This window comes from Periophthalmus magnuspinnatus, chromosome 20, assembly GCF_009829125.3.
Source record: "Periophthalmus magnuspinnatus isolate fPerMag1 chromosome 20, fPerMag1.2.pri, whole genome shotgun sequence".
Lineage (NCBI taxonomy): Eukaryota > Metazoa > Chordata > Actinopteri > Gobiiformes > Gobiidae > Periophthalmus > Periophthalmus magnuspinnatus.
Window position 1 is genome coordinate 14,410,664 of NC_047145.1, and position 25,160 is coordinate 14,435,823.

At 38.1% G+C, this 25,160-nt stretch overlaps 1 protein-coding gene across 2 annotated transcripts; it reads right to left on the minus strand.

Moving 5' to 3' along the window:
• Positions 1 to 3,633: 3,633 nt before the first annotated feature.
• dnajb6b (DnaJ heat shock protein family (Hsp40) member B6b) lies at positions 3,634 to 24,906 on the minus strand. 2 transcript variants are annotated; one of them, XM_055230051.1, is made up of 10 exons: positions 24,792 to 24,906; positions 19,987 to 20,074; positions 18,961 to 19,070; positions 18,330 to 18,392; positions 17,500 to 17,604; positions 12,457 to 12,591; positions 12,043 to 12,214; positions 11,893 to 11,963; positions 6,620 to 6,766; positions 3,634 to 4,257 (listed from the first exon to the last, which is right to left on the minus strand). In XM_055230051.1, the coding sequence occupies exons 2-10, from the start codon at positions 20,049 to 20,051 to the stop codon at positions 4,151 to 4,153; spliced, it is 975 nt and encodes a 324-aa protein (XP_055086026.1). In that variant the 5' UTR covers positions 20,052 to 20,074; positions 24,792 to 24,906; the 3' UTR covers positions 3,634 to 4,150. The 2 variants fall into 2 exon arrangements, with proteins under 2 accessions (XP_055086026.1, XP_033841860.1); XM_033985969.2 differs by having other exon boundaries at positions 19,987 to 20,077.
• Positions 24,907 to 25,160: the final 254 nt, after the last annotated feature.

Consider the following 25,160-nt stretch of genomic DNA (forward strand, 5'->3'; position numbering starts at 1 on the left):
TAATTTTATTACATGCAACAGAATTCCATATTATTTTAGACAAATCCTGTGACTTTGTTCTTTCAGTGTGTTTTTCACGGTTTGCAATGGAAATGCAGAATAGATCAGTTTAATGTCATAATTTTAAACACTGTAGGCAAAGTAATAACATACTTACAGATGCAAGCAGGTGCATGGCACACTCCTCCATCAGAAAAGTTACATCGTGTATTTTTAATGGTAATCATCTAAAAATGCTAGTCGATGATCCTACACTAACTAGCCAGCAGTTAAATTCTATACATAATTAAATCTGAACAATTTATATATAGTCCCAAATCCATATATAGTCCCATTGAATTTACACACAAGTTGCCAATAAGAACATTAAATAACCAGATTGTCCCTCTGTGATACACGGTAGTAAGCCACATCTGAAGCCACAGCTGCCCTGGAAAAACTACACACCTGCCACTCAACACATTCATCCAGATATGGTGGGCAAACTGTCTTGCCCAAGAGCACATCAGCCAGAATACCAGTGGCCAGACTGCAATACTACTACAACTACTACACATCCATCCAGTTAAATGAATACCCATATCTGCAGCAGTGATGGCGTTTATATAAGCCTGTTCTTAGGTGCGTCAAACATCAGTGCAGGAGAAAGTTAAGTGTGATAAGTGGACAGTTCAAGGCAGAGAGGAGAATACATCGATGTGCCTGAGGGGAGTGGGAGCTGCATCAGAGTCATAAGTGACACATTAGGTATAGCAGAGAATACGCCTACACTAAATACACCGGCTCGCCCACGCTGACCCTCACATCGGCCCGGGACAAAACACTGGCTGAGTCACACAGAACAGACTGGAAGTTCGCTCTTTGTAGTTTGTGCTTAGTCTAACTTAGAAGCACACAAAACTTACATTGACCAAAGAGGGAAAGAGACATATAGCTATACACATGATAAGCAGGTATTCTGTTATGACAGCTCTGCACCTTAAAACACTTAAACAACTTATGCAGAATTTACTTTTTGCAGCTTTCTACTATGTTATAATGTTGTTCCCTCATCAAAAACATGCATAAAGTGGTTTTATATGTCATCTATGCATGTTTGAATGATATGAAGTCTGGACATTGGTGGTTGTGAAGAAGAGGAGATGGAGAAGTTGAGGCGGGTGATGGTTCTGCTGCTGCCGTGGTGATATAATTCATAGTTTGAGAAGTCGCTGACTCACAGTGACACACAGGTGCAGATATATTCTTCTATAGTCAATCTTAATTACATTATCAATAGACTTAGTTCATGGGTAAATTCACTATAATTCCATACCATTCACTATAATTTACCATTTACTCTATTTATTTTAAAATGTTTATAAGTCTAGCATAAACACTCAAACCTCAACTATTGAAAAGGCCCATCACAGACTAGTGGAGATAATTATGGAAAATATGCTAATCCCAACAAGTTATTCCAACTGGTAAACTAGGACTGGCTTCTTGTTGACAGTCATTTCAACACAGATTTGCGAATTGCCCAATTATTGTAAAAAATCTCCCTAGTTGGTTTCCTAGCTTTGCAGAAGGACCCTCACTATGATGTCTCCTGTTTCCTAATCTGCAGAGCGTTGTGCTGCAAGGAAAGACAGAAAACTTCAACGTCCAATTTAGCTCCACCTTAATCCTGATGTGACAGCTGTTCTACGCTGAACTACACCCAGGCGGCGGTGTGCCTTTGCAGCGTTCTTACCACTGCTTCACTGCACTCATTTGACCGTGCAAATTGTCTTAGAAGTGACCATTTCTGAGTGTCAAATCCAGTTAGTTCGTTGGTTTCAAATCAAAATGCAAGGTGTTTTTTTTTTGTTTTTTTTTCACAAGACAATGTGTTTGCAGCCACCTTCACTTTTATTATAATAACAATAAAGGGGCCATCTGGTTTGAACAGGTCAAACAATAGCCACTTGAGGGCAACATGAATAAAACATGGTGATGCAATTTGTGATTCCAGAGATGACAAATTTGGACGTTTAATCAGCTACTTACACACATTCATTTTCAATTTTTAGTAAAATCGATTTTTTCACTTGGAGTGTTTGTTCAAAATACAGAATTGTGTGGAAGTTTGAGTGAAACGTTTTGGGGGAAATATTTAACAAGCTTGTTTTTTCTTTCTTGCTTGATTCATCACAAATTCTCTTGGTGTTCTTAAACTGTGCATCGCAACAGTGAAATTTCATCATTGTAGGCCGAATAAAGGATATTTTATCTTTTTTTTTGTTTTATCTCTGTTTAAATCCGTGTAGCATTTCACAAAGTTCTTTACAATTTAGGGGAAAAAAATGTTAACTGTGATGTCAAACCGTTAGCCGAAGATTTATGCGTACAGTCTTTGTATTTAGGTCCTACTTAATCATTGCAATATGAGACCAGTGCCTTGGAAGATGTGCTGAATGTTCATGTTTATTTATTTATTTTCAATTTATTTTGAAAATTTGTTTTGTTTTTTGTTTTTTTTGTTTTTTTTCCTTTTATAATTTTTTTCCCAAAATATATTTTCAAGGCACCTTTGCACAAATTTTGTTTTCTTTTCCAGGAGATCTTTTGACTAGACCCATGAACCCACAGACTGATAGTCAATAAGAGATTTCCACTGCGTTCTTCTTACAAAGTCAGAATTTTGAAATGAAAAGCAAGATGGGAGAGAAAGAATGAGGGAGAGAAAGAGAGAGAGAGGAGGAGAGAGTGACTGAGAGTGAGGGTAGGAAAAGGGAGAGATGGGCCAGCGCCTGCACACAGTTTAATTAAACCCTCTGAGACCGGCGGCTGCATGGGAACAAGGGCCAAATGAGTTGCTGGGTCATGTGCTGAGTTCTGCTGCATGAATAAAACAACAGACTGCAGCCTCATTGAAAATAATCGCCCAATGCCACGACTTCTTCTTCAACCAGAGCCCGCCGCCTCCAAGCTCCTGACAGGGAAAATCCAGGGCGTAGTGCGCTACATTCAATTAGTGTTACAGGAGGGAGCAGTTACAGGGCAGACGTGTGGCTCAGGTGGGACTGCTCTATAGAGGAGGGGTTTATAGGTTTAGGTCTAATGCTGTTTTTTGTGTTTGTGAAGAACTGACCAGAATTGTTGTTTAAATAAGTGTATACTTCAGGTTTAATGTAGTTAAGAATCAATACAAGTTCAAGCTGTGCAATGAATCCAGTTTTATTTTCTAGAAAAACATGTGGTTTGGTGCACAGACTTTGTAGGAAGTTAATAGAGAAAAGGATTACCCCAATCTAGAAATAGAAAAGTTACTATAACACATTTTGTTTAACTAGTTGGAGATTATGCAGTGGTGTCTCCTCCAAAGCATATGCCAGAGAGCTGTTCTTAAATTTGACTGTCAATTTACATTTATTTTCCTGTATCAAAAATATAAAACAGATATAAAACTTTTTTTCTTTTTTTTTAATTCTAATATCTATATGTTTTGTTTTGCACATATGATTTATTTTATTGTTTTTGTGTATGTAGGTTGTTTGTATTTGTTATGTATTGAAGTCTGTCCTTGGATAGCACCCCCTATTATATCATATCACATCATATATATATAGATTCCTGTCTGATTCAAGAGAAAGGTCTACACCACACAGGGAAGATTTTGTGCCTTTATTCAACAGTCCATAAAAAATGAACATTGCTCAGATGTCCACACGTCCATATACAAAACAGGCACTTGGAACACGAGTTACTCTTTTCACTTGTATCCTATTGCAATATATATATATCCTTGACTCTTACTATAGAATATGATTGCACGTATAGTATTGAATGTTGCCAGCACATATAGGCTCACAGCAGTAACCTTTTCATACATCACTTCGCTTGACTTTACACTTTTATATATTTTCTCAGCATTGAACAAAAATATCCACTTCTTAAGTTCGACCTTGACTGTTTTTTTCACCCACAGCCGTGCATTCATAGCAACTCTGCTATGTAAATCTACCACATTCAAACAAATACAAACTCCAAACTTGGCATTAATTGCACTTAAATGACAGCCCCCTATAGGATGAAATGTAATACTATGAGTGAGTTATGTAACAGGAGATAAGGAGAGCCGTGGGATGTAAGGGCGTGTTGGAAGTACACAGTTTTTGGGTGTAGTCTAAAAAAATGACCCAAATCCGCCAAATCTATGGAAAAGCCAAGGAGATCGTTTCTTTCTGGGGTCAGACTCTTTTAGCCACATCTTCTTCCTCTTTGTGTCGTGACCTGTGAACATGAACAAAGGAAAGATTTGAATTCAAAGTTACACCCGTAAAAAAGGTAATGCATAGTGGGCTGGTTATATATTTTTATTTATTTAATTATGTGTTCCGAGAGCATGTACCAGTAATGCATTTAATACTACATTTCTTTTGCTGTCTTGTTTTGTTGGTAAGTATCTAATCTAATATTACGTGATACCTTCCTACATATCTGACCTATGAATTTGATCTTGAAATGTTCACTATTTATTCTTGAATACAACATACAAGGTTCACTGTGTAACCTTTTTGGTGGATGGTGTACTACATGCTTGTCTCCATGGAAATGTCCTTGTTTTGCCTTGTCTCCATGGAGACAAGCAGGTTGTCCCACCAGATCTCTGAAGAGTAAGAGTTGCTGTTTTTCAAGGTATGTTTGAGCAATAAAACAACACTAATTTAATAAATGCAAGGTAGATGAGTTTAATGCCATACTGAGGAACTTTCCGGGCAAAGCAATAACATCTGGATGGAGACAAACAGGAGTCAAACCCCCAATCAGAAAAGTTACATAGTGCAGCCTTGCATTCATATAACTTATCTAGATGTCTTTATATGTAAGTTGTATATAAGAAAGTGCAATATTTCCCACTCAGCCGCAGTAGTTAAGCCTTCCCCTACCAGGCCTCACATTAAGAGCTCCTCATGTCATCCCTGCACAAAGAGAATTAAGGCTTTTGTTTGCGTCGCAGCGGGGACCCGGCACTGCCAAATCAAAGCTTCTTTACCAAACTAACGAAGGCGCCATTACGGACCATTCACAGAGCTTGTACTGGAGATAATTGCTCGTCTTTTCTCCGGCTGACGTCGTGACCGGGTGAAGAGAAACAGCCGCGACCTCTGACCTTTAGTGGTTAATGCGCTGCAGAACAGACGGGCTAATGAACACCTCTGTTTTCAGTGTTTACACGTGCCAATCAGAGCGCAGTGTGGTCGTTTTTGTACAGACACACACTGACGAGATATGATTAATGGAAATGTGCAAAATGGTTTATTTGTGCTCACATAATTTCTGCTAATTCTAAATGCAGTGTGAGGTTATCTATGCCACGTAAAAAAATATTGTGCAAGTTTTATAAGTGGTTATTAAAGAGCATATAACTAAACTAATTTCACAAAAAAACATATTTAACATTATATTTAATACTTTACTAAAAAATCTTGGTTGGACATGGGCAGTAGATATGAGATACCTAGAGGTTATTCCACAACTGTTACCATAATGTTAAAAAGGGCCAAAACTTGTCAGAATTACACAACAGTTATGACTAAAATAATAAAAATAAATAATAACTTAACTTTATAAAATTCATGTTTATTACTTTCTTGCAAGTAAATTGTCCCCATATTTTGGATGGAGTTTTTCATGTTGATGACATAGTTAGAGGTATTCTGTTAAGAGCGCAGTACTTCCTGTATTTTTGAACTTTTCTTCACAACTTTTTTTCCACAAGCTGCTACTTATCTGATCTAAAACTATGATAAATATTTCACAGGTACTAAACCAAATAATAATTAGAAACATGAAAACCTGTCATGTGCACTTTAAGTGTTTGAGCTGCTTGATTGCAGATTGTAAAACTTGTATTGTACTGTATGGTACTATATATTTTGGTAGAATTCACACGCACATCTTTCTTATTGACCAAAAGAGCCATAAAAAATTCATGGGGAAAATAACCCTTTTGAAGTGATTGCAATTCAAAACATGATACCTCACTCTTGTCTGCATGTATATGAGTGCATTAACTAACTGGTGATAGATAGTTACCTAATAATAATAGTAGCCATGAGCCATGTCATTGTGTTTTTGCCCCAAGGCAGATGTGGCTACTCTGTGTGACTGAAGAATTAAATAAATAATGAAGTCAAGTAAAACATGCTTGAGATGCTTGGGAGGCATAAACCAAATTGAATCCATTCTGGCTGCTTAGTAAAGTTTCACAAATATGACATGTTTTGATTATTTTACTTGGACTTGAGATGTTATGTTATTAACTAGTGTTATCACAATACTAATCCTAATCCTTCAGTCACCCAGGCAGGTTCCATAGTGGTCCATGTACTCATACTAGTCTGTGTGATCTCAATAGTTGTTCTGATACAGCTCAAGATCATTCTAAAGTTATTTAGGAAAGTTCATTTCTGTCCGGGGAATGTGACTTTTTTTTATCAATACTTGCTCAAATGAGTATCTAGATTTGATACTAGTTTTAATATTGATTTGTATCTGATTTTCAACCTTGCATTAAACACAACATGCATTGTCTTAAAGCTACATTGCGTTACTTTAATATCCTTGTCATGCTCATTGGATGTCAATTTACCTCTGGTCGTGCCGTGCTCCTCCTCCTCCTCTGACGGGCTGTGGGCGGAGCTTCGCAGGTACCTCTGATGATGCGAACTGGTGCTAGGGAGGGTGTTCTGTCTTCGCCGCCGAAACTCGTCCTCAGGGGGGTCTTCCGTTCCAATCTCTGTAGGCGAGAGTGGAGCAAAGGGTGGCTGAAAATGAATCACAGACAAACCTATATCCCCCCCTGTCTGCTCTGGCTGCATGGGGCCTGGGGTGCAGCATCCTCACTTTTTAAATCTTCTTTTTTTTTTTTCTTGTGCTGTGTGAATTCAACCGAGCTGACAAGAAATGTGCGATGCAAGAAAGGAAAACACATTACCTGCTTGTGACCCCTGGAGCAGTTTGACACAATGCGTTCAGACAGGGGAGGAAATACACATAAACACATCTATTACTGCACGTGCAAATAGCTATATTGATGTAAACAACAAAACATGAAGTTGAAAGGATTATTCCAAAAAGCGCTGCACAATCCCTCCCTCCGTCCATCATTCATATTTCTGACTTTATTGTGATTAGTCATGTAAATAAAATGAGATTTGGTTATTCTTTTCTCTAATTTACATTTATATTGAATTAGTGGCAGGCAGGGTGCAGGAGAGGACGGGGTGGGGGCATAGTAAGGAGGGTGGACTTATTATGCTGCGAGATTACAGGCAGATCTCATCGCCATTGTGTTGTGTAATTAAGGCAGTGGAGGGGAGAAGAAAGGGGGCCAGATGCTAGCCACGCTGAACCTGCTCCTGTTTAGAGGGAGAACAGAGGTTCAGATCCAGCCTGTGTGAGACTGGACTTAAACAAATCACAATTAATTAGAGACATTTCTGCTTTATATTGTGTATATGTTGAAATTCTTAGTATTGTATCAGGTCCTAAGTGTCAAAATCATATTGACTTGTGACAAAAAGCATATCACCCCAGTCCCTAAAATATGGACTGAAACAAAAAGTTGTTTAAATCATATATGTAGCCTGTATGTTAAAATATCTGCCGTTACCCAATTTTTACCCTTTTTGATCAATAACAACTTTTGAAAGAGTCTCTTACTCTTGTGCACATCACTTAAAATTGCATCTAATGTAACTTTTCCAGTGGAGGATTTGCCATTTATTTATCTCCATGGAGATGTCATTGCTTTGCCACTATGATATTAAATGTATCAATCTCCATGGAGACAGGTGGATGATTCCACCAAACAGTTAACATCCAGATCTGTGGAGAGGCAACCCTGCTCACAGTAAGAATGCATGTTTACACATGCTATTTGTTATGTAACAAATCATCTGTAATTGAAGAAACTGGTAATAGGTATAGGTTTATGCCATACTGTGGAACATTTCGAGGGAAATCAAGCATTGGCGATTGTGAACACATATAACCCATGCCTGAACTTACACAAAAAATGTTTTAGTTCAGAAGTAAACTTTCTACTCACTGAGCCACCAAAACCTTATCACAGTGGTACATACCTCTAACATATTTGTTTTTTTACAGATGTAATGTTGCTGCCCCCCAGCCCTCTTTTGGAATGACACAAATACTTTTCTTCCTGAGCAAAATGGATAATTTTCTCCTTGGCTTTTCACTACTCTTGGAAATGACATAATAGTACTGATTCTTTTCCTGAATAACCTAACAAAATAACCTAAGAAATAAGCAAACCAACCAACACTGGAGTTGACTTTAAATGCCCATTTTAGCACAGAGGAAAAACCCTGTCACAATTTTTTTAGAGCCTAGATCACAACTTTTATTTTGACATGATTTATGCAGTTAGTATCTTTATATAGCCTATAATGTTAAGACATAACTCAAGCCATCTGCTGCTTCAGACAGCCCACACTTCACTGTGACTGGCTAAATCCACCTGTCAATCAGAGCCTTACAGTGACTGAAAAAATAAAAAAGTGTAACAACTCATTCATAGGATCAAATGAGTACCCTGATGTTTTAAAATATAGACCTTTATAAATATAATCTATTGTCCAACCCGATACTTAAAGCACTTAATTCATATGCAAGATTTGAGAGCACTTAAAGAGACAAAAAACATGACTTTGTTATTATTCCCCCTGCACACCCTTCTCATCAGGGGTCATCCTTTTGTAGCTAAGGTCAACCTTGCTGAGCGTTTATGGGTTGTTTACTCCAAATAAAAAGTGTGATTTATGCAATTGCAGGCTGCAGGCTCAAATTCCCCCCTTTTCAACTTTGCAAATCAGGTTATTATAAATCCCTCACTCAATCAGGGCAGCACAGAGGTGACCCTGCCCAGAGACACCCTTTTGGATTGGTTTAAATGAACAATTGTAAGCTTTACCCCCAAGACTCCTGCTACTCCTTTCTCTATCCAGCTTTGAAAAAAAACAACTAATCCCAACCTGTATTTTCCCATTTTCACACAATCCAGAGATGCTATCAGCCATGCTGTGTGGAGCAAGTTAGATAGCTGGATTATAGAAAGAACATGTGACTGACTGCCAAAGTTGTGCACATGCTTGTGTGTCCTAGCCTTTTCCGGAGAGGATCAATATTCACTTCGCTTACCTGTGTGATAAACTTCCAGGTCCCCTATTCCATTATCACTTAATTAATTTTAGCCAAACACAATATCAAAGGGCAATACTGTCATCTTTTAATAGGCATGTATTGTTCAATCCATTTAATACAGTGCAAGATCTTTTCATTCTCAGCTATTGTCTCAAGAGGGGCAGCTATTTATTAGTCAGAGGAACAATTGGTGGTTTTCAGATGGTAGAATGTGATGATGTCATACTCCCAAAAGGGGGGAAAGAGCCATGGAGTTTTTCATAATGGAAACAATATAACTACATATTCACTAACCCACAAATGCTGATTCTGATCATTTCTGTAGCCTGTTAGTGACAAGGGCAGTGAACTGTAGGCCTACTACAACAATAAATGCCATGTCAACAGTAATTTACCTGTCACCCACGATATCCATGAAATATGATAAGCCTTGAGTTTTGCGAGCAACTATTCCAATCCTGGAAGTAGTCTATATCCATGTTGCCTCCCTGGTGTTAGCTGGCATAAACTGCAAGTAAGGAATTCAAGGGCCCAAATAAATGCATTCCAGGTCTGATGTCCCTGTCTAATAAGGCCTACAGATTATAACAAGAGTTAGTTTTTATTTCATCACAATTTCTAATTTTTTTAAGTATTGACTTAAATTTGCACTTTTTGACAGTTCAGTGATTTTCTCTCAATAGCTTTTGATTTTTGAATAGGTGTACATTAATGTTTTGGTATTGTTATCAACACATTGGCATGTTCTTGCAGACATCAATTTAATGCAGTTGACTGCAGTTTAAATCAGTGCCGTTTTTTAAAGAAACAGTGACACCGAGTGGTGACACCCTAAAAGAACATTTAAGGTCATATGTTCTTGTTGTACCACCTTTTATACAGCAGAGGACGCCCCGCTACTACAAAATATATAAGGTTTGATTCTACGCCTCACATTGTATAAAAGTACCGTATATTTCAAATATGCAAATATCCTACATGCAATGTAGTCTACTCTGTGAGCTCGAGACGATGTCAGAATGCTTGGTGGCTGGTTTCCACTGAGGTTAATAATTTACCTAAATAACAATGAAACAAATCACTTCCTTTACAGTAATTTGACACTTCCTTATGTCATTTTATCTACAATGAGTAATAATAGGCCATAATCTCTGCAGTATAAACATGCTCAAGGACAGGGTGGATCAAGAAAAGCGTGATTGGTTTATGGCACTTCTGTCACTTAGCAACAGCACCGCGCAGGCGCAGTGTCCCGTCACTAGCCTTGACTCGCTGGTATCATGAAATTTATGGAAACGAAGAGATTACTCAAGTATAGTGGGAATAGTAGGTTTACAGTAAAGTAGACATAGCCCAATAATTAAAAAAAAAAAATGAGTTTGCCAACGACGCATCTTTACGCACACACAAGCCTCGCCCTGTCCTTTTCTCACAGCGTGTTTCACACTTAACTCTCTAAAATATGCGGCGTGGTGGATTGAGTAAATAAACCAGCCCCGAGCACATTCCTCAAGAAGAACACACACTATCTTCTGTGTACACACTGACCCCTGAGTCAACCTGGAACATGGACTCAACAAATTTAGCCCAGTCAAAGAGGCTATGAAGCATCACTTGGAAATAATTTCAACTAAGAAATCCAATTTGGTGATTCGTTTAAATGCCATTGAACTTAGTAACCAATTACTGCTAAGAACTCAAAATGCTTTCTCAATCCAATTCATGGTCTCCTACCGAAAGAAAAAGCCTAGAAGAATAATTGGGCTTACCTGTTTCTTTGTGGCAGAACTACAATGTTTATAACCCGCTGAAAATCACAGGAATTAGTGGGTGAAGCAAGCATTTTCTGAGATTAAGATGGGTTGTGAGAATTTTTAAACCAAGCAGTGATTTTATTTTATTTTGGCGAGCAAATGTTTTAAATGTGAATAGGCATGAGCACTCATTCATTTGGTGAAGAAAAGCCACACAAGCAATCAAAAAACACCAAGCAACTGCAGTAGCATTTCCATATGATGAATCTGAAAGTTTATTTACTCTTAAATTATTATTATTATTTTATTGTACAAAGAATGCAAAAATCCCCTGTCAGTCTGTTAACAGCTCATGTGCACCTCAACAGTGTTAATAGTTACGAGTGAAACTAAAAAGCAGCCACCTGAAATCACAAACCATGCAAAAAAACACACTGCTTTTGAGAAACACACTTGAAAGTAAGAAAATGCACTTTCTCATATAAATTCATTAAATAACCTATATCAGTCAAAGATCACACGCATGATGACAGCTAACAGGTTAGCGATGTGCATTTAAAGTTAAAGACACTGTGATGGAGTTGTTAAGTTGTGGTCACTCTTGTTAAACTAGTCAAATGAAAACTGAAAAGAGGTCGAAGATGACATGCTTCTGTATACAGCATCTTACAATATCACACCTTATGCACCCTGTTTTTGCATATGGCAGAAGTTAAAACATAAATCCTAATAACAGAAAATCTTCTTAGACGATGTCCCCCCAAACAATGGAATAAATACAAATATACAGAAATCTTGAACATCTATCCTTGTTCTACTAAAATGAGAAAACTCTCTTCAAGTTGAGATGAGGACAGAGAAAAACAATCCACAGTCATTGGGGAGTTTTTCATGTTGCTTTGATTTAGTTACTTGTTATCCAGTCTTAGCATCTGCTCCTTACCATTAACTGTTAAAGATTTTAACTGCCCATCCTCCTCCACTTCGACTCGCTCCTGGCCGTTTTCCACAATCCTACCACAGAAAGTGAAAACATGTTAGCAAGTAAAACTAAAAATATTAAGATTTCAAATGTAGCTTGACTGTTCGGTACCGTTTTGTTGTGATTTTTCTGCCGTTGATGAACTTAGTAGAAGTTGACACGGACCTGAAGTTTCCCATCCCCCCTCCTCCTCCTCCACCACCACCACCACCACCACCACCACCGAACGATGAAGAGGAAAATGATGTAAAGCCGCCGCCCATATTGCCGAAAGAACCAAAATCTGAAAAAAATGTATAAATAAAAATTCATAGTTGTAAATTTAAATCAATTTGTAAACTTGTAGATTTAAATGCACTATTTTGATACAGTGGCATAGTGTATTAGGCAATCTCAAAGAATAAGGGGTATTATAATATCTTACCAATATTGTAACATGAGGTTAATAAGAAAAAGTGATTTGGATACCATGTCAACCCTAATGGTATAATACCATTTCAATATAAAAATGAAGTATCACTGCACCTGAATCAAATGTTGAGAAGCCATGATGTCCGAAAGCTGGGAACCCCCCAAACCCAAAGACAGAGCCGCCCATGGGGTGTCGGTTGCCCCCTCTGTGTCGACTGTGAAAGCCGCTGAAGAAGTCATCGTCATCCCCTGCACAAAAGCATATTTGATAAACTTCCTACTCACACTATTTTCAAATGCAAGTAGCATGTACACACTAATTTTAGACCAATGACAGCCCTACAGATATGCTGCTAATTATGCTCCACCAATCTGGGTCACCTCAGTGTGAAAGGGCTACATTTGGTACTGTTTACTAAAACAAGTCTTCTCCATCCACCTTGAACACAGTGGAAGCAAAGCCCTGGCTTTACTTAGGTTTGATAATGCTGTAAAATACTAACCACATCAAAGTGTTTACACCTGATAGAGAGACATAAAATAAACCCAGTCAAATCAAGAATGTGTAACCTGTTTAATTCACTTTACTTAATTTAGTCTGAACAGGACAGCACCAAGGCAGATGCAATTATCATGTACATTGGGTTAATAATGTGTAATTTTAAATGTAATATATTGTGTAATATATTATGTCATGTAAACTGCATATACTCTGTGGTTTCTAAAATAATCCTGTAGTTTAGACCTCTACAATAACAGCTCTTAAAAGTTCAAAAGCCAGGGACATATTTGGCATGTCAAGTCACTTCTTAAAGCTTCACAAAGAGATACTCGCAAGTCCAATTGCACATATAATAAATCAGTCCATTAAACATGGAATCGTGCCATTATCATGGAAAACTGCCAGGGTTACCCCAGTACTTAAGGCAGGAGACAAAACAAAACCAGAGAACTATCGGCCAATAAGTATCTTGCCAGTCATTTCAAAAATAGCTGAAAAATGGGTTGCTATACAGCTAACTGAACACCTGAACAACAGTGAAACTACTCTTCATCCTATGCAGTTTGGGTTTCGGAAGCATCACTCCACAGAAACAGCCACTTGCTATTTCTTAGAAAAACTTAAACATCTACTTGATCAGGGCGGCTTTGTGGGTGCTGTGTTCCTTGACCTGAAACGTGCTTTTGACACTATCAATCATACTGTTCTTCTTGACAAGTTAACATATTTTAACTTCTCTAACAATGCCCTCTGCTGGATGAAATCATACCTGTCGGGCAGAAAACAAGCTGTACAAATTGAAAATTCACAATCAACCTTACTCACTTGCTCAGCTGGAGTCCCACAAGGCTCAATATTAGGTCCAATTTTATTTAGCTTATATGTCAACAATTTACCAAATGTTTGTAAGAGTGTAAAAATGCAATTATATGCAGATGATACTGTACTGTACACTCATGCAAAAACAAAATATGAAGCTGCCGCAGTGCTCTCCGGTGCCATGGTACCAGTGTCCTACTGGCTCATGACTCTGGCCTGCATCTCAACACTAAAAAGACGGTCTGCATGTTTTTCTCTCGACAGCCAGCAGGGGGTGAGCAACCATCTGTGTTGGTCAATGGGGAGAGATTAGATGTGGTTGAACAATTTAAATACCTTGGGGTAGTTTTTGACTCTAACCTAAATTTTAAACAGCATGTTAAAAAAATTTCTTATATAATTAAATTAAATCTGTCAAACTTCAAACACACAAGACCTTATCTGACGACAGAATCAGCAAAGGCGTATATGCATGCCATGATATTCAGTCACATATCTTACTGCTATACCACATGGTCTCACACATCAGAGGCCATCCTGAAGCCCCTAAAGTCCCTCTTCAAAAAAACATTGAAAACACTGGATAAAAAGCCTCTACAGTATCACTATTGTAATATCTAAAGTAAGTATAACATTCTGGATCTTGAAAGTTATCAGGTATTTATGGATGCTTGCCTTATTTTTAAAGTTTTAAATGGACTTGCTCCTCCACCATTAATGGATTTTATAAGTAAAAAAACGACTGACCGAGTTAATACCAGAGCATTGACCAGAGGAGACTGTACCGTACAGAGACGCAGGACCAAATTTGGCCAAATGGTGACATCTGTCAGAGGATCACAGTCATGGAACACATTACCTGCCCATGTCAGGAACTGTGGCTCCTTTTCAACCTTCAAGAACACTCTGAAACACTGGTTGAAAAATAATCAAACATGCTCACACATGTAGATTTTATTATTATTATTATTTTTTTTTTTTTTCTTGGGACATCTTAAACTCGGAATATGGTCTATTGTGGTTCACTTGTTGTCATGTCTATGTGCACTTTTGGTTTGTCTGTGTTTCTTTAAATTTTCTGTTTTTGACCTGCCTTAGGACAACGGGTGTAAAGTAGCTATTGTGCTAATTCCGGCATATTTACATTGATGCTGTTTGTTGACATGTTGATTAATATGCACTGTCCTAATTAAAATAAATAAATAAATAAATAAAATAAAACAAGTTCTTAAACACACACAAGCCTAAATCATGACTCAGGGATTACTGCACTTATGTTTAAAATGCACACTTGCAATGGAAGAAAGACCTCTGTTTTGTACAACTACAATATTTGTAGTGTTTCATGTTTTATGTCACATAACTTTTTCCTGCAATACATGCCATTTTGAGGAGCTCAAAACATTTAAAAGATAATATATTATTATTATTATTATTATTATTAAATGCAATGGAAAAGGTCTGTAATCCATGGATAGATTTGAAGCACACAAAAACGGCCAAATTAATCAGTGAAATAGCATGATCTTAAAACAAGTCCGGCAAAAGCACAGGCGCACTACGTAACCTTTGTGGTGGAGGATATGCCACTTGCTTGTTTCTATGGCGATGAATTGCTTTGCCTTGAACACTCAACAGTATGGCATTTAACTTATATATGACAATATAGACAAGGAGCCACCTTGTCACCAGGCCAAGTTACAGGTCAGATCTGTGGAAAGGCAAGCCTGTTCACACTAAGGATGCATATCAATTCATTCCAGGTATTTTTTATGCAACAAACATCTTTAATAAATGAATACCGAATGCAAGATTTTTTGTTTAGTTTAATTTAAGTTTAATGCCATACTGTGTATCATTTCAGGCAAAACTAAAACATCTCAATGGAAATACACAGGTGGCATACCCTCCACTGGATAAGATGCATAGTACACCTTTAAGACAAAACTGGGATATCTGTGTCTAAAACCAAGCGACCTTGTTTTTTGCTTGTGAGTGTGCAGAGTGCATGTGGTTGTTGGCTGAGGGCCCTTCTCTTCATGTGCATTAGTCCTCCACAGAAACAGAGCCCTCCCACTGCTCTGCTCTCTACTCTAAGGAGGGACAGTGACAGATCCACTGGACCAGCTGCTGCTAACCCTACTCTGCTCAAACCAAAGGCTCGACATGGTTTTAAACATGTCCGGCCTTTCCAACTTTAGTAAGGGAACATAACAAGAAACAAATTAAAAATAAATGTCTCATATCCTGTTGCAATGGAGGCACAATAAAGCAACCCCAGTCTAAACACAACTTGACCTTCAGTTTTCAGACACCAAGAAGATTCGCCCTCCTTTAGAATGAACATTTTCACTCTGATCTAATGTGATTTTCTAACTATCAGAGCTTAGCAACAGGCATGTTTTTGACACATGGGTCCACTCACACTTGCCTCTATTACATCTGCTTTGTTTTAATACGGAAGCTATTTTTGAAAGCATTCCAGTAGAGTGATGTAGATGGTCAAATCTATCCTCCGCCTGCGTCTGAACTCCATATTTAGAGCTCTGTGGGGTGAAGTACACATGCCTTCCAATCAGCCGTTAGCTGGACCCAGGCGAACCAGGGCAGAGGCTAATGTTATTTTTCTGTACAATACTACACTGTGTTTATCAGTGGAGCTGCTGACACAAGCACTAACAAAGACTGTATTTAAGACGAATACTCCTGCATACATTCATGTGGTTCTCAAATGGTCTTATGTTAAAACTTATTAGCTTATATAATTGTTTCTTTTCATCAATACCCTGCATAACTAGGTCAACTTAAAGAAAGTATTTTGTCTTAAAAAAAGAGTTTTTAATATCATTCTGGTATGGAAATTGGTCAGTCAAGTATTAAGCAATTTCCTTAGTGTTGAAATCATCTTCAAAATTGTATCAAGACAAACATTTTAGAATTAACCACAAATGAAACTGAATAACCCTGGTCAGTTTTTTGTTTTTTTTTACAATGGGATATAAAGGGACGACAAACTCACTCACTGTCCATATTGGACATAGCTACAACAGAAAAGTATATGCAAGGATTTCCCCTCTACAGGTCACATCTGACTACACCTTCCCATTTCTACATCCTGTGATTTCCCACTACAGTCATTGGAAAATGTTCTTAATAACTGATAATCTGCACACTCTCTTCTCAGAAGAGAATTCTAGTCAATAAGTGCTCTAAACGTGATAAGAAGTATTTTGCATCAATAGGTTAGGGGCAGGGATCTATGGTGTATTTTTCTGTTTAACTGTAAAAATGCAGATGACTCAGCCCTGTTTATGGTTTAAATGCTGGGCTTAGTTAAAAATGCTACAATGACCTTGGTAAACACAATTACATCGGAAAACTAAAGTAACTATGGCACAGAGTTGTTGTGGTAGTAAATCACACAGGCAAAATGTTTTGTTTATAGGATGTAGAATTAATAAAGCCATTTGTGCAGATAGCCCCCCCCCCCCTAAAAAAAAAAACAACAACAATGATCTTTAAAATTTGTTTGACATTTTGTTTGGATAATGCTTTAAAAACTGACTTGCTTATATTGTGCTATTGTCCAATCACCATTTGAAATTTTGTAGCATAAATGTGACCTATAATTGCAATGCAATGATACAGGTGCACTGGTAACAGAGAGCTCCACTTCCAACAGTGAACTCAAGTGTTTTTATACAGCTGACATTTAGAGGCAGTGACCTCCTGATGTGAGCCATGTCAATCTACTCCACAGGCGTGCACCAGGCATGAACAATGCAATGCATTATGGGAAATATAAGGATTCACATAACACTGTAGCACATGCTTACCAAAGAAATCTGCAAATGGATCTCTGCCACCAAAGAATTCCCTGAACACATCTTCGGGGTTACGGAATGTGAAGCTGCTGCCGCCAAAGTGATCATAATGGCCTCCTGGAAAAGAAAGAGTTAAATTTTAAACTGTGGTAGAATTAAGTTAAAAGCATCACATTATGTGTATTGTTATTGGCCTTTAAACATGCTCTTAAGTACCTTTGCTTTGGAATCTCATGATACTTTTAATGGCCATGTATAAAACTAGACATTATTTTTCAGCTTGGGTGCTCCCATAGACTGTATATATAAATGGACCAAGGAGAGGCAATGGAGCCGATGCCCATGCTCACTTCCGGCTCCAATTTTGCTATTGTATCCGTAAATCAAGATATGAGTATTAATAACAGACAAATCAGACGCCTTCTTTCCCCGAGGTCGCTCCTTCTAGCATTAGCAACAGGTTTGATTGAGAGCATTGCTAAGCGCTCGCTCCCTGCTAAACTAGTGGTGCAGGCAGTAAGGGGCATTACCTTTGACTCTTTGGTTGCTAATGATAATCACGTTTGGAATACGTAATATACAAGGCAGCAGAAGGAATAAAATGTAATTTGACGAGTGAAATGCTTTGAGTCTACCAATGATTTTGTTTGTATACTTTCTACCTGTGAAGTAACAATCCAGGGAAAATTCAAACAGCATATTCTCTGAGGAATACTGAAACCAGTGTGAACGAAGTAAAATACAACTCCAGGGATGTTTTTGATGACGGAACAATGTTATAACAGAAATTACATTTGCATAATAAGAAATTAGGCAGACTGGAGTCCTTATGAGTCACCTACCTCCACCTCCTCCTCCTGAAAGGCCCTCTTTGCCGTACCGGTCGTAAATATTCCTCTTGTTTTCTGCGACAGATGAAGATAAGACTGAGAATACTGCTTAGTGCTTAAAGAACAAATTGTTCTGTAAAAAGCTTGAGGAGTTTTTGATTTGTAAATGTTAAGTGAGAAACTATAATGAGGATGTAGTCAGACATTCCTGCTTCAAACTAACAGATCTGAAGCCACTAGAACATGATAAAGATCTTGACAGTAAGAACATTGTGCAATCCTTGTGCCAACAGCATAGGTTTTCTCAATGGGTGTGTGGGACATACTTAGATTAATAGCTAGTAACACACTACTGTCCAAACCTCTATTAGAATTTCTCAACCTTGTTTAACTTTCTGGCTGTCAGATGAAAAAACTGCCCCTTTTACAGTATGGCACTTGGAATGTGACTTACAATACTGAGGTGACAGTGACTCGGGTGGTAAAGCGGTTCGATTTCCAGCATTGTGTCTTTGACCAAAACACTTAATTGACTGAATACATAAATAATACATCAATAGCCAACTAAATGTCACTGTAAATATTAAATAATTGTGAGATGACAGAAGACTCCTATATTTGTATCTGATCACACAGCTCTTACCATCTGAAAGCACCTCATATGCCTCTGACAGCTCTTTGAACTTCCTCTCAGCTTCCTCCTTGTTGTCTGGGTTTTTGTCTGGGTGCCATTTCAATGCAAGTTTCCTGTAACTGAAAACACACAGAGGATGTTCTACTTAAGTTTTTCTTTTCACATACTAACATGTTAAAGAGCAAAGCTCATTGTTGAGTGTGGCATAAATGACAAAGACAGCCCAGTGTCATTGAGGTGAGGAGTATGAGCACAGAGGTGTCCGCTGCATCAGCTGTTTGTGCAAAAGCAGCAGTGATTCTGGGGCTGAAGGTCGCACAGCCTCACAATCCATCTAATCCAGGGCTCGACAGTTGTAATGAGTGTTTGTTCAAAACCTGTTTGTCAATGGTTAATCTGAAAAACTGCAAAAACTAATGCTGTCTCAGTTTTTTTCTAATCTAAAACAGGCATATTCAATACATCAAATCAAAATTGACTGATTAGTTTCAAAGTCTATGGTTACTTTCAGTTTCAGAAATAGAGGAGCCTTATAATCAAGACTTTGAACAAGTTGCTCAGGAAAGCAGTTTGACAAGGTAATAATCTCCCTTTAGAAGGTTTTATAATTCATGTGTGATAATATAGATTTTTATCTTGACATTTAGTTACATTATACTCAACTGGCTTGATTGATTTGCTATATTCACTGGAGTCTAATTTTTCACAAGTGCATTGAATGTTCAGAATTATATCTTAATAATGTTATGTAAAATCACCACAACAGTCCTCCTGTATTGACACTCAACAGCTGTTTGTGACTTCACGATGTAACATTAGTGCCTCCTTGCTATTAAAGAGGCTTGTTGTTTATATTAGCAAGACAAAAGATTTAAAGAGACTGTGGTAAACCTGTGTGGACTTTACTCTTAGTCTTACAGAGAGTAGGAGTGAACTCCACCTCTGTCTTTTAAAAGTGACATTAAGGTCTCAGTCTCTATTTGTGTCAGCTTGCTCAGAGTTGACCCATCACAGCTATTTAAGAGTAGCACTTACGCTTTCTTGATGTCGTCTGGTGTGGCATTCTTCTGGACTCCTAATATCTGGTAGTACTCCCCCATGGCTATGTCCTCTACGCGGGGCTCTGCTGAGAGACAAAAGTTCTGTTAAGACATGTTCACTGTCGGCGATAAATCCAAACAATCTTAAGCAAGCATAGCTATGTGAGCAGAGTTTGAAACCGTGTAAAGGGGAGGAGGGGCAAGGACATTAAAACACTGTCAATTCCCAACAATGTAATCAACTGCACCAAAATAGAGTGGGCAACTAAATACAAGCCTGAAGGAATTACATAATAACTGGGAGATCATCACTTAGCCTAAAGGCATAAGAAAAAAAAAGCTATGTTCCACTATTGGATTTGAAGACGGATAAAGTATTTTCATAACCTGACCTAATGGTGAAGATATGCAGTTTTAAACTTGGAAACAAGACAGAACACGTCTAAATAAAAGTCATGAATCTGCTGATTGGTTAATGTGCCCCCAAATGCTCAATCATTTTGGGAGTATTAAAAAAGAACCACAAAAAACAGTAATCTAAAAAGTAGTATGTAAACAAAAGGGTATGAGCATTTGAATATGAAGATTCCATGAATAAGTAAATTTGTTACATCTATTACTGAATATTTGCATTACAAATTAAACATTTCATTCAAATGGATGCAATGTTTAAGTACCATTTTTTAAAGTACCATTTTCTCCACAAACAAAAAAAAAATCCTGTCTTATTCTGGATAAAAACTGCTAAGCCTGTAGATCTGTACAAACAAGTTCTGAAATGCATGTGATTCTTGTATTGGTTTGTCAGTTCATATTATAGTCTTTTTGGGGTTTTTGCTTGACACATTTAAAATGTTAACTTGCAAAAGTAATCAAAATTGCAGCCCAAAAAATTTTTCCCAAATCGTCCAGCCCTGCAGTATTCTATATCCATGTTGGGAGAACTAGATGTTATGTAAACCTTTACCAACTATTACTTTGAATATTAAGGTAACAGATAAACCAAGCACAATTGCGGAGGGTAATGCAAGAACTACTAAAATATAGATATCCTTATATTGTATTATATTGTATTATCTTTACAATATGCTGAGCCATCTTGAAACTGAAAATTGTCCTCAGGGTCAAATTCTACTCATCACAATGTAGCCACTAGCCAGATGACCTTTATCACATTTCTGTACTATATTTTTATACATAATCCAGCATGAGATGTGGAAATGTCTATACAGAGCAGCAAAGCATGATTTTCCCCACTGGAACAAGACTTAGAAGTGGCATGTGCTTTTAAGCTCTTGTGGCTATGGTTTCACAAGTGTTCCATTTATTTACAATTGACTGAAGGTCTACCATCAAAGGAACGCACAGTGTTTTGATCAAAGCAATATCATATATAATGCATCCTTTAAATGCTTTTAGTGAGCTGACAATATGGTATCTGTAATCAAAAATAATGTCCCAGGTCTACTGTGCTCTGTTTGCTATTTATACTCGTGGTCTTATGTGCTTGTGTTATGGTTGTGCAAGGGCTTGGGGGTGTTTGGCCCATGGTAGTGCCAAGGAATAGTTCTTGATTGGGATGTGGAACTAGATGCGCCAAAACAGTGAGGAGATTGGCATTTCAAACTGTGTTAGCTGAGTATAATTTTGTCTTTGTTGGTCTTCAGCCATCAGCAAACCCCACAGCAACTTGTTAAATGAACCTATAGCGCTCTTGTCTCTTTGTATTGTATATATCTGTTTGAGAGCTGTGCCTACAGTGGCATCACAAAGCAGCTAAGTCAGATCTAATGGATTTCCACAGAGTGAAATATGCCTCAGAAAGAAAGCTGCATGTGGGTCAGTCAGTCCCATGAAGCATCAGTGTGGGAGCATTATTTAAGAGCTGAAGAGGTTACAACCAAGTTCACAGTAAGTGTGTTTTTGAAAATGTATTCATGGCGCACACAATACCTAAGAAAGAAACTCTCCAAGTTAAAGCACACCAGGGTATAAAAACAATCAAATGCCAATTAAAAGCTGTGACTAGGACATATAGAACAGTGAGGAGGTGAAACCATGGGGATGTGGTCATTGGCTAAATTAACTGTGAATCAGAGAAAGAAGAAATCCAAACGTGTTCTACATCCCAAAACACAAAGGGTTACTTTGCACAAATAAGTCAAGTAAATAAGCGCACATCAATATGCATAAGCCATATGCAGGTACTGAACCAGCTGAGAGCATCCAGAGGCACATCTTACCAGCCCTCACACATGTGTTCTACTTACAACAGTGTGGCCTGGGCAATTAGAGATCTGAAAAAACAGGAGGAAATATCTGGGGCTTTGAAGAAATTCCTTATAATTTATATTTATTATTATATAATGAAATAAGAGCCCTACGCCATACTTTGCAGCCAATACAGTATTGCTTTTTCTAAAGCTTGTTAAACTTTAATCTGATCTTTATTTTAACATAATATGGTTTAATTAAACTACAACAGGTGCTGTTAAACAACTCTTTCACACATAAAACTACAGTCACAAGCTAGCTAGTATTAGCTGACAGTTTTTCAGTCAATCCTTCAGTTTTTGTTGAAAATCTAAATGGCATCAAGAACACTCGTCTCGATATCAGGCTCCTGAAAACGTGCTGTTCAAATCCACTGTGAAAACACAGGTAGAACACTGCCAGCGTGACTATACCAATCAGAGTAGACAGCAATAAGTTAATTATTCATGATGAACATGTAGCGTTACATTTTTCAAGCAAATCTTAACACTTTTTTCTCTAATGAACACCAACTTCAGCGCTTGTCAATGGACCAATCAGCGCCGACGCATGATAGTGTTACTATAGAAACCGTTCAAGTAAGAAAGTTCTAGAAAACACTATTATTATTATTAGGCCCGAGCCCATACAGGGCGTAGGGCCTATTGCTTCCGCAACGATGAGTGCATGGGCGAAGTTGCGCACGAAGCACGCAACTTCGTGGCCCCGTCGCACTGTGCACAGACTCCTGTATCCTAGCAACCCATGCCGTAGACATGGGACATGCATATTTGTTCTTGCTAACATGTCAGCTTCGCCCATTGACTCAATGTTGACAGACGCAGCGCGAAGTGCTCCTGTCCCCAAACACACTCCTGGCATCGAGCCCTATCCAAGCCCCCATGCCGCAGGCATGGGCCATATTTGTTACTGCTAAAATGAATGGAAGTCAATGGGAGGTCAATGGGGGACCCCGATGTCATGGCCATTCGCCATTGCCCCCACGGTGACGTGGGGAAAGTCGAGAGCTTTCAAAAAACGTATAATATGTGTTATCGGATATATTGTTTTTGCTAAAAATATATATATATATATATATATTTTTTTTTTTATTAGGGCCCGAGCCCATAAAGGGCGTAGGGCCTATTGCTTCCGCAATGATGAGTGCATGGACTCCACCCATGCACTCATCGTTGCAGACTGTTTTCACGAAGTTTTCAACTTCGTGGCCCCATCGCACCGTGCACAGACTCCTGTATCTTAGCAACCCATGCCGTAGGCATGGGACATGCATACTTGTTCTTGCTAGCAAGTCAGCATCAACATTGAGTCAATGGGCAACATTGAGTCAATGGGCAACATTGAGTCAATGGGCGAAGCCTGCCAATGTTATCCTAATGGGAAATCTCCCAATTTTTCCCATTCATGGGAACAATATTACTTTCATGGAATAATGTGAAATTTGGCACCATGACTCTTCATGTCATCCTGATCAAAAAAGTCAATGGGACCCATGTCATATTTTTCACGGGGTTGCCATGGCGATGCGCGAAAGAGCCCATGTTATCCTAATAGGAAAATTTCCAAATTTTCGTACATTTCAAAGTCTTATAATGACTTATTCGCTTCATTGAGGAATGTGACATTTGGCACAGTGATTCTTCAGGTCGTGCCCGTCAAAAAAGTCCGGGGGCCAAGTTTGTATTTTGAACGGTGTTGCCATGGTGATGCCTGGAAAACACATGTTTTTGCATTATGTGCATCAGCACTTCCAATGTCTTTTGACTTGTTTGGTGACAAGTTCAGCCCAAAGACGCAATAAAAAAAGGGACCAGTGGCGCGTCCGCGCCACCCACAGGGAGTGCCGGGTCAGCCAAGTGCGAAGCACGGCCCGCGAGGGCCGTTCGATGCCGCTTGCGGCTTTAATAATAATAATAATAATAATAATAATAATAATAATAATAATAATAATAATAATTATTATTATTATTATTATTATTATTATTATTATTATTATTATTATTATTATTATTATATAGGCGTGAACTGTGGGAAAATATGCAATAACACAGTTTTAAATAACATCCTAAAAATATCCTAGGTATCGTCGTAACTTTGATGTTAAGCATTCTACAAGGTACCAATGTGGCTGGTGGCTGGTATATTTGTTGATCAACGTTTTTGGACAGCAAATGCGTAATTATAGCATTTCACCCGTCCTTAAACTAACTAGTTACAGTGTTCTGTTAGGATTTTAACAAGTAAAACATTTCACGGAATGACCTTGCGCGTACACACATAACTAATGTTAACGTTAGCATTACGCGAGTTGAGGAGTCTCATTATTAAATGCTAAACTATACAGAATAAACTGAGCTTTTACAATAACCGATTTTGGCGGAGGACATCGGGCTACGACAGCCAAGCATCCCCAACGTGAAGCTAGCTTTAACGGAGGCGGTGTGCCTGCTGCGGTTCAATCTATTGTTTTTATCTAGAAAGGACACGTTTTTCATTGACATTGTAAGTAAATGAAGTGGTTCTTACCTGTAGTTCAATAGTGGTTAGTTTTAAGGCCTGATTCCCGTGTGTGCACGGAAATGTAGAAGTCGTTATGGGGGTGGTAGCTGCTGGTGGTGTGGCTGGCTAGCGTCGTCTGCGTAGCTGCTGCATTCAAGGACATTTGGATATAACATCGCTCATTTAAACGTAAACAAATGTATGCTGTATTTCAATTACAATGCACATGATTCAATTCAATATTAAAATAAGATAAACAAATTACTAAAAGTAAAACTAGATTTAATAACATCTAATGGACAATATTGGATAAAATATCACCGAACATCTAACTTTCTCGATAATTTCCTGAATGCAGCGCGAAAGCGAGTGAACTTTTTGCCATCAAGATGATCG

What these genes read in the sequence shown, in the direction of transcription:
- dnajb6b (XM_055230051.1), bottom strand. Translation starts at nt 20,051, where the DNA reads ATGGGGGAGTACTACCAGATATTAGGAGTCCAGAAGAATGCCACACCA. An exon ending in TTCAGGAGGAGGAGGTGGAG is followed by an intron (nt 17,605 to 18,329) that starts GTAGGTGACTCA and finishes TTTCTTTTCCAG; the next exon opens with GAGGCCATTATGATCACTTT. An exon ending in CTTCTCAACATTTGATTCAG is followed by an intron (nt 12,215 to 12,456) that starts GTGCAGTGATAC and finishes CATTTTTTTCAG; the next exon opens with ATTTTGGTTCTTTCGGCAAT.